Source organism: Chlorocebus sabaeus, chromosome 5, assembly GCF_047675955.1.
Source record: "Chlorocebus sabaeus isolate Y175 chromosome 5, mChlSab1.0.hap1, whole genome shotgun sequence".
Lineage (NCBI taxonomy): Eukaryota > Metazoa > Chordata > Mammalia > Primates > Cercopithecidae > Chlorocebus > Chlorocebus sabaeus.
This window is the reverse complement of record NC_132908.1, coordinates 18,937,010-18,949,233: the sequence shown is the minus strand read 5'-3', so window position 1 is coordinate 18,949,233 and position 12,224 is coordinate 18,937,010. Positions and strand designations below refer to the sequence as shown.

Here is a 12,224-nt window from a genome sequence, read left to right as displayed (position 1 = left end):
GTGCACCAGTCTTACTGAGTTAGGGCCCATCCCAATGACCTCATGTTAACATAATTATCCTTGTAAAGACCCTATTTCCAAATAAGGTCACATTCTAAGGTATTGGGGATTTGGACCTCAAAATATGAATTTGGGGAGGGGGCGTACAATTCAACCCATAAAAAGTACAGCATATTCTTTCTTTCTCTCTCACTCCCTGTCTCCATCTTTTCTTACTCTCTCTCCTCCAGTCTTTTGACATTTTTTTCAGGCGTCACTATTCACCACCATCTATTTTCCTGGGGCTCACTCTAACCTGTTCTCTCTGCCTGGAGCATTCCCCAGATCTCCATAGGAAGGTTCCTTCTCTTCACTCTTATCTCTCAGAGAGGTCTTCTCTGGCCAACCTACCCAAGACAGTCCCTCCTTCTGCTCCATCAAGCTATCTATTTTTCCTGTTTGATTTTCTTTGTCACATTGTCCATCATCTGAAATAGTCTTTTAAAATTTGCCTACTTGATGTTGCACGTGTTCCTGTATAGAATGTAAGTTTCATGAAGACAGGGAGTTGGACTCTTTTCATTACAGCTGTGCCCCACCTCCTACCACAGACCTTCATGCTTAGTAAGTCCTTGTGGTGGATTTAAGGATGGCTGCAAATTCTTTGGCAACTTTCCGATTAAAAGATGGGGCTATTTCTGGTGGTCACCCTTGAATCTTTGCTGGCTTGTGATTTCTTTTCTCCAAGAGAATGTCGTAGACCTAGCTATACTGGTTTAGGCTTAACATTGAACAAGACTGGCAATCTATGCCATGGTCTCAGGGAGTCTGGGCCACCATAAAAGAAGCCAGACTACCCATGAAGGGCCCTGATATGGTTTGGCTCTGTGTCCCCACCCAAATCTCATGCTGAATTATAATTCCCAATGTTGGGGAAAGGATCTGCTGGGAGGCGATTTGATCATGGAGGTGGATTTTCCCCTTGCTGTTCTCTTAACAGTGAGTAAGTTCTCATGAGATCTGATGGGTGGAAAGTGTGTAGCTAATTTAAAAATTATTTGGGAGTGATGATGTGTGCCTGTAGTCCCAGCTACTTGGGAGGTTGAGGCAAGTGGATTGTTTGAGGCTAGGAGTCACACATTAAGTTGTGATTGCCCCGCTGCACTCCAGCCCAGGTGACAAAGTAAGATCCTGTTTAAAACAAACAAACACAAAAAAACTGTTAAAGGTACATGAATCCAGTTTCTCAATTGGAAAACAAAAGACAGTACTCTATTTTATTATATCCCAGAAATATTCTATCCCTCAAAATAGAAAAAAATAGCAATTACTGATTCTTACTTGCTTAATTTTCTCCATGCTACTTATCACAGCCTATTCTATTTTATATTTTGCTTATAAATCTTAATTATTGTGTGCCTCTGCCTCTGCCTCCCACATTCCCTACAAGTAGACTGAGTTCTGTGAGGTAGAAAACTTTTTTTTTTTAAATGGAGATACAGGTCTTGCTTGAGTTCAGTGGCACTGTGGCCTATACCCCCTGGGCTCAAATGTATACCACCATGCAAGGCTAATTTCATTTATTTTTTATTTTTCATAGAGATGGAGCCCCCTGTGTTGCCTAGGCTTGTCTCCAACTCCTAAACTCAAGTGATCCTCCTGCCTCTACCTCCCAAACTGCTGGGATTAGAGGTGAGCCACTATGCTTGGCCGGAAACTGTTGTTTGTTGTTGTTTGTTGTTGTTTAAAAGGCTGTGTCCCACGGCATAGGGTAATATCAGGCACTAGCAGTTGCTTGTCAGATAAATGAAAGCAAGACTTTGGGTGCCACCTGGTGGAAAAAGCAGCTATTAGTAATTGGGTTTTGCCTGTTTTTCTTTTGTAGCTATATTGGTTGGGTGTGTCTGGGGAATCTTGGAGGAGTGGTGGGGGTAGTGACCAGGACACCTTCGGCCAGGTGTGTCCTTGTCACCACCTTTGGCTAGTTGAGCTATATTTATCAGGTCTGGCTCTGCCAAAGAAGCTCAATCTTTGGCTAGTACCATCCTTAGAAGGAAATAGTTAACTTGGAAATCTGCTGGACCGCTGCAAACGAGAAACTCTACAGTGTTAAGGCACTATGTACTAAGGTAGCTAACGGCATTGAGATGAAGATTTCATTTTCAGAAAATAATAAAGTTGCTAAAGCTGAGATCTTTCCTCATGCCATTTAATCACATTATTACTAGATTGGCCCTGGAGTCGCCAAGAACCAGCTCACTGTCTGGACTGTTCTGTACCCCATACTGTGATTCAGGAAACCCAAGTCTGTTACAAAAGCCAATTATTGAGAGGTGAGAGTCCCTGGGCCTATCTCTTTCCAAGGTGATCATGCCCTGGCAGAGAGCCCCTGGACACCAAGACAGCATCTGGCTTCTAGGGTAATACCAGCTGAAATGCTGATCTATGTGCCCAGGTCAGAATCATAGTGGCAGACATTCCTGAGGCTTTTCCTGTTCTGCTCAGACTGCTGGAGAGATGAAGAAAGGACCTGACAGCTAGCGAGTTCTCTCTTGCAGCAGAGGCCAGAGGGAGCTCCAACAGAGTGTTAACCATAGCACACATAAGTAAGAAGAGAGACGATAACTAAGCTCTCCACCATCTGGCTCCCTCCATATTCTCCCTCAGATATCACTGGAAAGATTCACAAATAGCCAGCGTTATTTACTGCTGGGGAGGAGAACTGTGATAGTGGTGGGTGAGTGTTTTTACTAAAATTCTTTAACAGCTTCTGAGCATCCTTTGGTATTAGGTATATGAAAGGTAAACAAAATGACAAGAGAAGACAATGATGGTTCTTTGAGGATGGTTCTATCACTTAGTAGGCCTCTTTCTGAATTACAAGTTTCAGATATCATGTTCTCTCATAAATTCTTCTGCTTAGCTTGCTGGGGTGTCTAATCCTCCCTCTGACCCAAATAAATTGTGGGTCATTTGATTGGATGGGCTCTTCATCCAGCTCACAGTCCCATAATCTCTGTTTCTCTTATTCCAGGACTCTCTTCTTTTTAGAGTATCCAGCTCCTGTACGGACATAGGAGATGGGAGGTCACCCAAGACTGGATTAAAAAAAATGACCAGAACAAAATCTTGACTCCGTCAAAAAGCTGGATCTTCATATCTGTGCATACCCTCCTCTCCCTGCCCAACCTCCAATGTCTGCTAATTTCTCCCCTTCACATCCTCTTCTGTGGGCAGGCAACCTCTCTTGATTGACTGATCAAAGGTATATAAAATGAAGCAAGGGGTTATTTCTGTTCATGGCCCCCAGATTGCAGAGGCAGATTCCTTCACTTGCCCCAACCCATCCTTCACACTAGCACGTCTTAAATATTCATTTCTTTCTACTTGTTTACCTGAACCCTGATAGGTGCTTCCACAGACATGGTCTGCTGCAATCTCTACTGCATCTTGGTGGTGATGCCGGATCATTCTTACTGACTGGATGAGGTAACTGAAGTTCAGTATGGGCAGGCACTTCCCATCAGTAACAGAACTAGAACTCAGACTCGTAGCCTTCAATTCTAAGATAAGCTACGTTTCCCATGGATCCTTGACTACTTCCTTTTAGGTAAAATGACACTACTTGCCCTGCCCTTTGGGTTTTCCTTATGGTTCCATCCTTCGCTTCTCCTCCTATTCAAATGTTTATCAAACTTCAGCCATCGATTCCCTACCTGCATTGACTTTTTTTTTTTGCTACAATCATACACTGTTACCTCTCTTTTTATTTACTCAATGTTTTTTACATTGCTTTTCTTAAAAATATTTTCAAAGAAAAAATACATTAATGAAAATACTCTGAATTCCTACTACAGTTAAAACATAAGTTTTACATGCCACAAACAAATAAAATGAAAAGTGAATACAATAAAATCACAAATGCTAATGTTATTATGTCTCATTTGGGTATAGTTGCCTGCCAATGATTTGAGATGAGTCTTGTTCTCTTTTTGTTAAAGAAAAAACTAAGGTTTTATCAGTTACTTATCACTATCATATTGTTGGATAACAAACAACTCTCAAATCTCAGTGGCCAACTTATTTTTTCTCTCACGGATCTGCAGGTTGTCTGGGGAGGCTCTGCTTTAGGCTAAGGGTCAGGTTTAAGTCTTTTCTAGAAGGCTTTCTTTGGGAGACTTCTGACTCTCCAAGGCATGCTCCTCTCGTGAAGATGGCAGATGCCTCACAAATAAATACAAACCATGTACACATGTTTAAAAAGCCCCCTTGTGTTATGCTCACAAACATTCCAGTAGCCAAAAAGCTGTCAAACCAGCTCAACCTCAGTGGAACAGAGAACGATTTTCTTCCCATGGGGTGGGGTGTGCAGTAAATGGAGATTAAATATTTGCTGAATAACAAATATACTCTACCACAAAGGATGAAAAGGTGTAGAAATAGCAAAACAAACTTTCTGGTGTAATTGAAAAGAACTGGAAAAGAACTGCTTTAGACCAATCACAATTTATGTCCTAGTGGTGAGCTCCCTGCTATTCTGACCAAAATTAGAGTCCTTTTAGCAAGAAACAAGGTGTAGTACAGGTAGGTGGTTGTGGGGAGTGGCTGTTGGGTAGGAGAAAAATGAGTTTGCAGCAATTTTTCAGTTTCCTCCCTCTTTTGCAAGTTGCTTCTCTAATTCTGTATCTTTTCTTTTGTTCTTTCCCCTTCATGTTTATTAAAAGAGTGAACTACATTAGCGATTTCTATTTCTTTTCACTTCTCACTGATAAGCTCACAACTATCAGTCTCCTACCCATAATTACTCCATTGAACTATTTTTTGTTTGGGTTTTGGTAATAACTTATCTAATATTCTTGCTGCCAAGTGCAATAGATCCCTTTTGACTCTTCCTCGTGGCTGTTCTTGGCAGTTGATATGGTTTGGCTGTGTCCCCACCCAAATCTCATCTTGAATTCTAGCTTGCATAATCCCCGTGTGTCACGAGAGGGACCCAGTTGGAGGTAATTGAATCATGGAGGTGGATTTTTCCTATGATGTTCTCATGATAGTAAATAAACCTCATGAGATCTTACGGTTTTATAAAGGGCAGATCCCCTGCACACACTCTCTTGCCTGCCACCATGTAAGATGTACCTTTGCTCTTCATTTACCTTCTGCCATGATTGTGAGGCCTCCCCAGCCATGTGGAACTGTGAGTCTATTAAATCTCTTTTTCTTTATAAATTACCAAGTCTTGGGCATTTCTTTATAGAAGTATAAAACTGGACTAATACAGCAGTGCTAATCAACTCTTCTTGAATTGCTGTCTTTCATCCTTTTGTCATTGTGCCTGCCTCTTCTGATTCTTTGCTCTCAATAGTGTCCATGAGATCCCATACTATTTTAGAATACGTATTAACATTTTTCACTAAAATATAACCTGAAAATTAAACACCACCTTATTTCAACAATCCTATATAACTAAACATGTCAAATAACCCTGTTTACTTCTCTTTTGGATGCTCCAGGGGCCCTCTGTAGCATCCAAAAGTTAAGGGTTAGAAAAGACAATTTCGAAGCTGAAATTTGATATTGGGAAACCTACCAAATACGTTGAAAGCTTAAAACACTTAACAGAATTTCAGGTTACCATAAGTCATCCATTTAGCTAAAATAGATAATTTAAATTTTGAAAAACAAAAATCTTTACTCATTAAGAGAGAAGACCAAGTTTTCAAAGCCATCTGACTCTTGTCCTTCCCTTTTTTTTTGGAAGTTTATTCACAAGGCAAACAAAAATCTTTCATTACACTAAAATCTTGTTCAAGTGAGAGAAAGCCAAATTTCACCCTTGCATTAGTCAACTGTTAATGTCAACCTCAATTTTTTGTAATGTAACCTTACAGACAAATCCATCCAATCTGAGTTTGACCATGAAGTGAGATTCTTATAAACCTTTTATAACCCTTTACACCTTCCACAATTTGTTCAAACCTTTAACTTTTAAGGAATTCTTTAACCCTCTAAACTTAGGCAGAAATTTACATTACCATGCCTTCTTATAATCTTTTACCAAAACCACATTTTACTCTCCTTACACACTTTGCATGTAAATCTATCCTCAGTAGTCTCAATTACATATTACAAAGTTAACTCTCAGCCATTTTAATTTTGGTTTAAAACCTGATAAGTTATTTTAATGATGTATTAGGTGTGGATAAGATCTGACTCTCTCCAGCATAGTTAGGGGCGTGGTTAACTCCATATGTCCCCAGGCCTTACCAAACTGTAAAGCAGGCAAGTTGAACAGTTTTCAAAAGCCAAAGAAGCAGTTTATGACCTTAAACCATTTAGCAGGCCTAATATTTGAATTATTTCAGGTATAAACTGCATGTCTACATAAACTGCATGTCTACCCTAACAAGTACAGATTGAGAGAGCGGCTTTGCCAAGATCCAGAAGCCAAAACAAGCAAATTGATGGAGTGAGTATAGAAATTGAAAGCACAGGTGTTGTATGCAGCTTGGCCTGTATTAGAATCTGGCTCTGTCATTTAATCTCTCTAAGTCTTAATTTCCTCCTTTGTAAAATGGAAAAAATAATAGTGCCTGAACCAAAGGGTAATTGTGAACCTTAAGTAGGATTAATATGTGCATTTACTTGGGATAGTGCCTAACTCTTGGCAAGTGCTTGATGAACGATCAATATTATTATTACTATTGCTGTTATTATTACCAAGTCTTCTTAAGAAGAGTCATGGGCTCTCAGATAACCTTTGCTTTCTTCTCCTACTTACTTGAACTTGCTAGGAGCATTCATCCTCCATCTCTGGGTTGTAGGTGAAGTCCTCATAGTGCTCACCTCTCTTGATCTCCTGGACCATAGATCTGGTGTCCCAGAAGCCCCAGGAATTGAGGTGCTTGTTGTTCCTTCAATAAAACCACCTCTCCATTCTCTCTCCATGGATTCCCCAACTCACAAGCTGTTGGAAGCATACACTTACCTCATCCCTGCCTTTCTTTGTTTTTCCCAAAGACTACTGTCAGGATCTTGGTTTTAAAACTATTTAATATTTGAGTCTAGGAAGAGTAGATAACACCAAAAACAAGGTATGGGTAGCTGATAACTTTGGCAGTGCTTACGTTGTTCTCACAGCTATGATCTGAGGTCTGTAGATGCCATACAGAGGTGAAACAATGTGGTATTTATCATGCATCTGGGTCAGTGCCTGGCATATACCAAATGCTTAATAAATGGTGGTTCCCCTCTGACCCTGAGAGTTCCAAGGTTTGGGGTGACTTGGGGATGATTCTAATGTCCCAACCCCACACACAAGTCTTCCTGTATGGAGGTCTTCTCCTAGGGTAAAAGAAGGTGCCACAGCCTTTCATTTCCTTCTCAAGCTCCAGTTTTATGCTTGACTTTGTCTATCTGTGGGAGTATTTATGTTTTCCTCTTTTCTTCCCTCTCTTCCATTCTTCCTGTCTTCCATTACTTTTCTTTATCAGTTTCTTTTACTATTTTTATTTTTTAATTTTTTCCTCTTCCTTTCTCCCTCTCTTTCTTGTGTTCTTTTGCTTTCTTCTTTCTCTCTATTTCTTTCCTTTCTTCTCTTTATTTTTCTGATTCTCCCTCCAATTATTTTTCTTCTATCTTTTCTCCCCCTTCCATCTTCTCTTTCCTTTCTTCCTCCTTCCCTTGCTTCCTCTCTCCCTTCCTCCATACTTTATTTCTTTTTCAATTGCTTTCCCTGGCAGCTTTAATATTTATTTCCCTGACTTACTTTTCTTTCCTCTTTTTCTGTTACCCTCTCCTTTTCACTCTCTCTCATTCCTTCCGTTTCTTCTTTCAACATCTAACATGGTAATGTTTTGTGTTAATAATCAAGGCAAGACAAAAATTACATTCATGTTCTTTCATAAAGAATACCATATCTTCACAGTAAGGCCAAGGGCCCAAAGGGAAAAGAAAGAGAAAGAAGAGGGGAATCCAAATGAATGCCTCCTAGATGTATTACTGCGCACGGGCTTTCCCGGACATCTTCCACTCCTTGTCTCGAAGCTTGGTTCGTTGAATTTTCCCTGTGGAAGTCTTGGGCAGGTTCAAGACAAACTCTATCTGTTGAAAAAAAAAATTGGTCCAGGGTGGGTGGTCTGTGACCACAGTGGGTTGCATTTTTCAGTACTGCCGCAGGGTGAGGGGAAGTCCTTCAGGCTGGAGCCACTTCAGGGCAGCCCCTCTGTGCAATAAGAAGCTTCAGAAAGTGCTCTGGGATGAGGACAATAAGAGGTTGGCTAGAATTGGGCATAAAGGTCTTTGACATATTTTCAGACAGAGGAGGAGCAGCATAACAGACACAACATGGCACAGCAGTCAGCCAGTTGAGCCTTGACATCAGACTCTCTGGACCCCAGCTCCTCCTCTACCAATCACCTGGCTTTAACTAGGTCCTTGGCTTTGCTAAGACTAGTTTCCCTACTAAGTAAGCTGGAGGATAATAGCAACTTCATTGGGTGATTGTGTGGACAAAAGGAAATTATGCAGGCTAAGTTACTGGCATGGAGTCAGCACTGAAAAATATTAGCTGTTGTTATTAATCTGGATTAATCTGAGGTCTTTAGATATCTAAGACATCTAAGAATTAGGATGCCTCATTTTGAATTCCATATCAATCATTTCCTATCGGTGTGCCCTAAGCAAAATTATAAAATCTCTCCAATTTCACAATTTGCTCTTGTTAAAAGGAATGTTTGAAGTTGAGGATCCTCTATCTCTAATATTCCCAAATCTGAAGACATGGATGATGAAGACGCCTCATTGAGGCTTCCAATGATGTGACTCAGTTACCTTGGCATTGGTTTAAGCATCAGATGGTCTTGGATTTAATAAAAATTAACCATTTTTAACTTTGATTTAATAATAGGGATACTGACATGGAAAAAATATCTTCTTAGTGGCTGATATAAGAATTCTTCTATAAGTCAAGACTGACTTTGTTGAGAAGGGTTTGTTCAAACCACAAAGAAATGGAGCAGAGGTCAGCAAACTATGACCTGCAGGCAAAATACAGCCCATGTCCTGTTTTTATCAATAAAGTTTAATTGAAATAGTCATACCCATTCATTTAGAAACTGTCAACCTTTAGTACTGCATGGGCAAAGTTGAGTAGTTGCAACAAAGAACATATAGCCTAAAATATTTACTATTTGTGCCCCGAAGGGTAGATAGAGAGCGGATGAAAGCCACAGGAGGTATCCGGATCTAATGCTAAGAAGTAAGCTACTCTGCTTGTCATGAAGAGAGAAGCAGAAGGGACAGGATGTAGTTGGTGGAAGGAGGGGGAAGGTGGAAATAACCTGTTGCCTTGAGAATTCTAGAGGAGATACTTGCGGAAAGAGACACATCTAGTGAGATATTTGAGTAAGACACCGCACACTGTGTGATAGGACTCCTTGACTCAGCCTTCTACAATATTCAGTTATACTTAAACGTTCATAATAATTTTGGTGTGCCTGGATTTCTAACCTCCTTTGTAAATACTTATTAAATGCTTATTATGTGCTAGTCACTCTTCTAAGTGATGCTTTCTTAAATGAACTCATCCTTAACAACTTGTGAAGGGGTAACAGCATAATTCTCATTTTGCAAATAAGGAAACTGAGGAACACAGAGGTTATTGAGTAAGTGGTGGAGGTGAATGTTGAATCCAGCAGTCTGATTCCTGAGACTGTGCTGTGCTGCCTCACTCTCAGAGGCTGCAAGTCCACCTAGTGGACTCTGATATGCAGCTGAGATCCCCCTCCAGGGACAAAGAACTCCCACCCCACTGCCAGACCCCTGTGGGAATTGCCTCAGCCAAAGACAGCTGTCTTGTCCAAGGTCACGCTCCTTCCCAGGGCAGCCTACATCCATACTTGATCCACCTGTGACTGTAGAGACCCCCTTCCCTTCCTCACCTTGCCTTAGGACAACACTGAAAGGTTATGCAAGCTTCAGAACTCCCATGGGATTGGCTGGGGTTCCCATTGAGACTAAGTCACAGTGCAACTTCACCCTCTGCTTTTAATTCAGAGTGAGTCAAAAGCTGAGGTCATTTTTCAAGCATCAAGATAGTTGCTAGATTGTCTTCCTGGGCTTTCTTGATCATAGTCAGAAATACTTTTTTTTTCTGAGACAGAGTCTCACTCTGTCACCCAGGCTAGAGTGCAATGGCACAATCTCGGCTCACTGTAACCTCCACCTCCCAGATTCAAGCGATTCTCGTGCCTCAGCCTCCTGAGTAGCTGGGATTATAGGCGCATGCTGCTACGCCTGGCTAATTTTTGTATTTTGAGTAGAGACAGGGTTTCACCATGTTGGCCAGGCTAGTCTTAAACTCCTGACCTCAAGTGATCCACCCGCCTCGGTCTCCCCAAGTGCTGGGATTACAGGCGTGAGCCACTGCACCTGGCCCAGGAAGACTTTTTAAAATTAGAGGGCTGTCCTCCTCCTGAAGGTAAATATAACAGGAAAACAATCTATTTCTCAAGTTTGAGTGACTTGGGATCTCAAAGGCCTTACCTTTCTTGGGTACTTGTATGGGGCTGTCACTGACTTCACATGCTGCTGCAGCTCCTTGGTGAGCTGTTCTGGGTCATGGGACAGGAACTGCGAGGCCAGGACCACAAATGCTTTCACCACCTGCAAAAAAGATAAGGGCCAAGAGAGAAGGGATTAGAGTGTGTAGTCATCTCCTGGAGTAATGTGAAATTGGCATTAAGACTTCCATCACCCTTGTATCTCCTCATTTGCATCCCCAGTGATCCAGGTCAAGGGAAAGGGAGAAACTGGGGACAAGAATGAGGTTCCAGCTCTCTCTGAAGTTGTTTATTGGAGGAGCAGGTGGACAATAGATTGAGACCAGGCTCGCCTCACACTCCAAGGACAATAGAGACAGATGAGGAGAAAGAAGATACAGGGGGAGAAAAGAGAAAAATAGACTGAAAACCATAACCCTAAACAACGTGTTAACTTCTCCAAACTTCAGTGTTCCCATCTATAAAATGGGGATAAAACTGCCATATTTAACTTATGGTAAATAAAATGAAATCATGTACAGCAGGGCTGGCTCAGAGCTGGACACACAGGGTTTTCTCAGCAGAGGATCCCCCCTTGGCCTCACTGCTCAGTGGTTCCCATCATTTTCTGTGCGATGTGTTCTGTACGTACCGGAGGTGTGATAGTGCCAGGCTTACACCCTGTGGAAATGTACGAGGACACTGATCCACACATCCCACCTTAATATTTTCCTACACACACATCGAAGTCCACTAGACCCCATCTGAGCCTATTTCTATAACCCTGGCTTTATAGGGGTCTTTCTTTTTCCCTTTGTTTTCACTGCGAACCCTGTGGCACGGGGGCTCTATCCTTTGGCTCAAATCCCTCCTCTGTTCTTCTGGTCAGGAATCAGAGTCTGATTCAAACACCAAACAGCAGGATAGACTCCTTCCAGCCTCATCAAAATAGACATTATATGGTACTTACTATGTGCTAGGCCTTGTTCCAAGCACTTCAAGTTTTTTTTTTTTTTTTTGAGACAGTCTCACTCTGTCGCCACGGCTGGAGTGCAATGGCACGATCTCGGCTCACTGCAAGCTCCGCCTCCCGGGTTCATGCTACTCTCCTGCCTCAGCCTCCTAAGTAGCTGGATTTACAGGTGCCTGCCACCGTGCCACGCTAATTTTTGTATTTTTAGTAGAGACGGGATTTCACCATCTTGGCCAGCCTGGTCTTGGACTCCTGACCTCGTGATCCATCCGCCTCGGCCTCCCAACCGAGCACTTTACTTTCTAAAAATTTTTATCGATTCATATTTGTACATATGTATTGGGTACAAGTGATATTTTGTTACACGCATATATTGTAATTATCAAATTAGGATACTTGGGGTGTCCATCACCTTGAGTATTTATAATTTGTATGTGTTGAGAACATTTCAAGTCCTCTCTTCTAGCTATTTTGAAATATACAGTACATGGTTGTTAACTATAGTCACTCTACTCTGCTATTGAACATTCGAACTTATTGCTTCCATCTAACTGTATGTTTTTTTTTTTTTTGAGACGGAGTCTTGCTCTGTCGCCTGGGCTGGAGTGCAGTGGCCGGATCTCAGCTCACTGCAAGCTCCGCCTCCCGGGTTTACGCCATTCTCCTGCCTCAGCCTCCCGAGTAGCGGGGACTACAGGCGCCCGCCACTTCGCCCGGCTAGTTTTTTGTGTTTT

At 41.7% G+C, this 12,224-nt stretch overlaps 1 protein-coding gene across 1 annotated transcript in view; it reads right to left on the bottom strand.

The window, feature by feature from the left end:
- Positions 1-7,857: 7,857 nt before the first annotated feature.
- LOC103229287 (acyl-CoA synthetase medium chain family member 2B) overlaps positions 7,858-12,224 on the bottom strand; it is a 36,592-nt gene continuing 32,225 nt past the window's right edge. Inside the window, exons 13-14 of the mRNA XM_007987178.3 lie at positions 10,522-10,641; positions 7,858-8,079 (exon numbers count right to left, since the gene is read on the bottom strand). Of these exons, the coding sequence (XP_007985369.1) occupies positions 7,975-8,079; positions 10,522-10,641 (225 nt within the window). The 3' untranslated portion in view covers positions 7,858-7,974. The remainder of the gene's footprint in view (positions 8,080-10,521; positions 10,642-12,224) is intronic.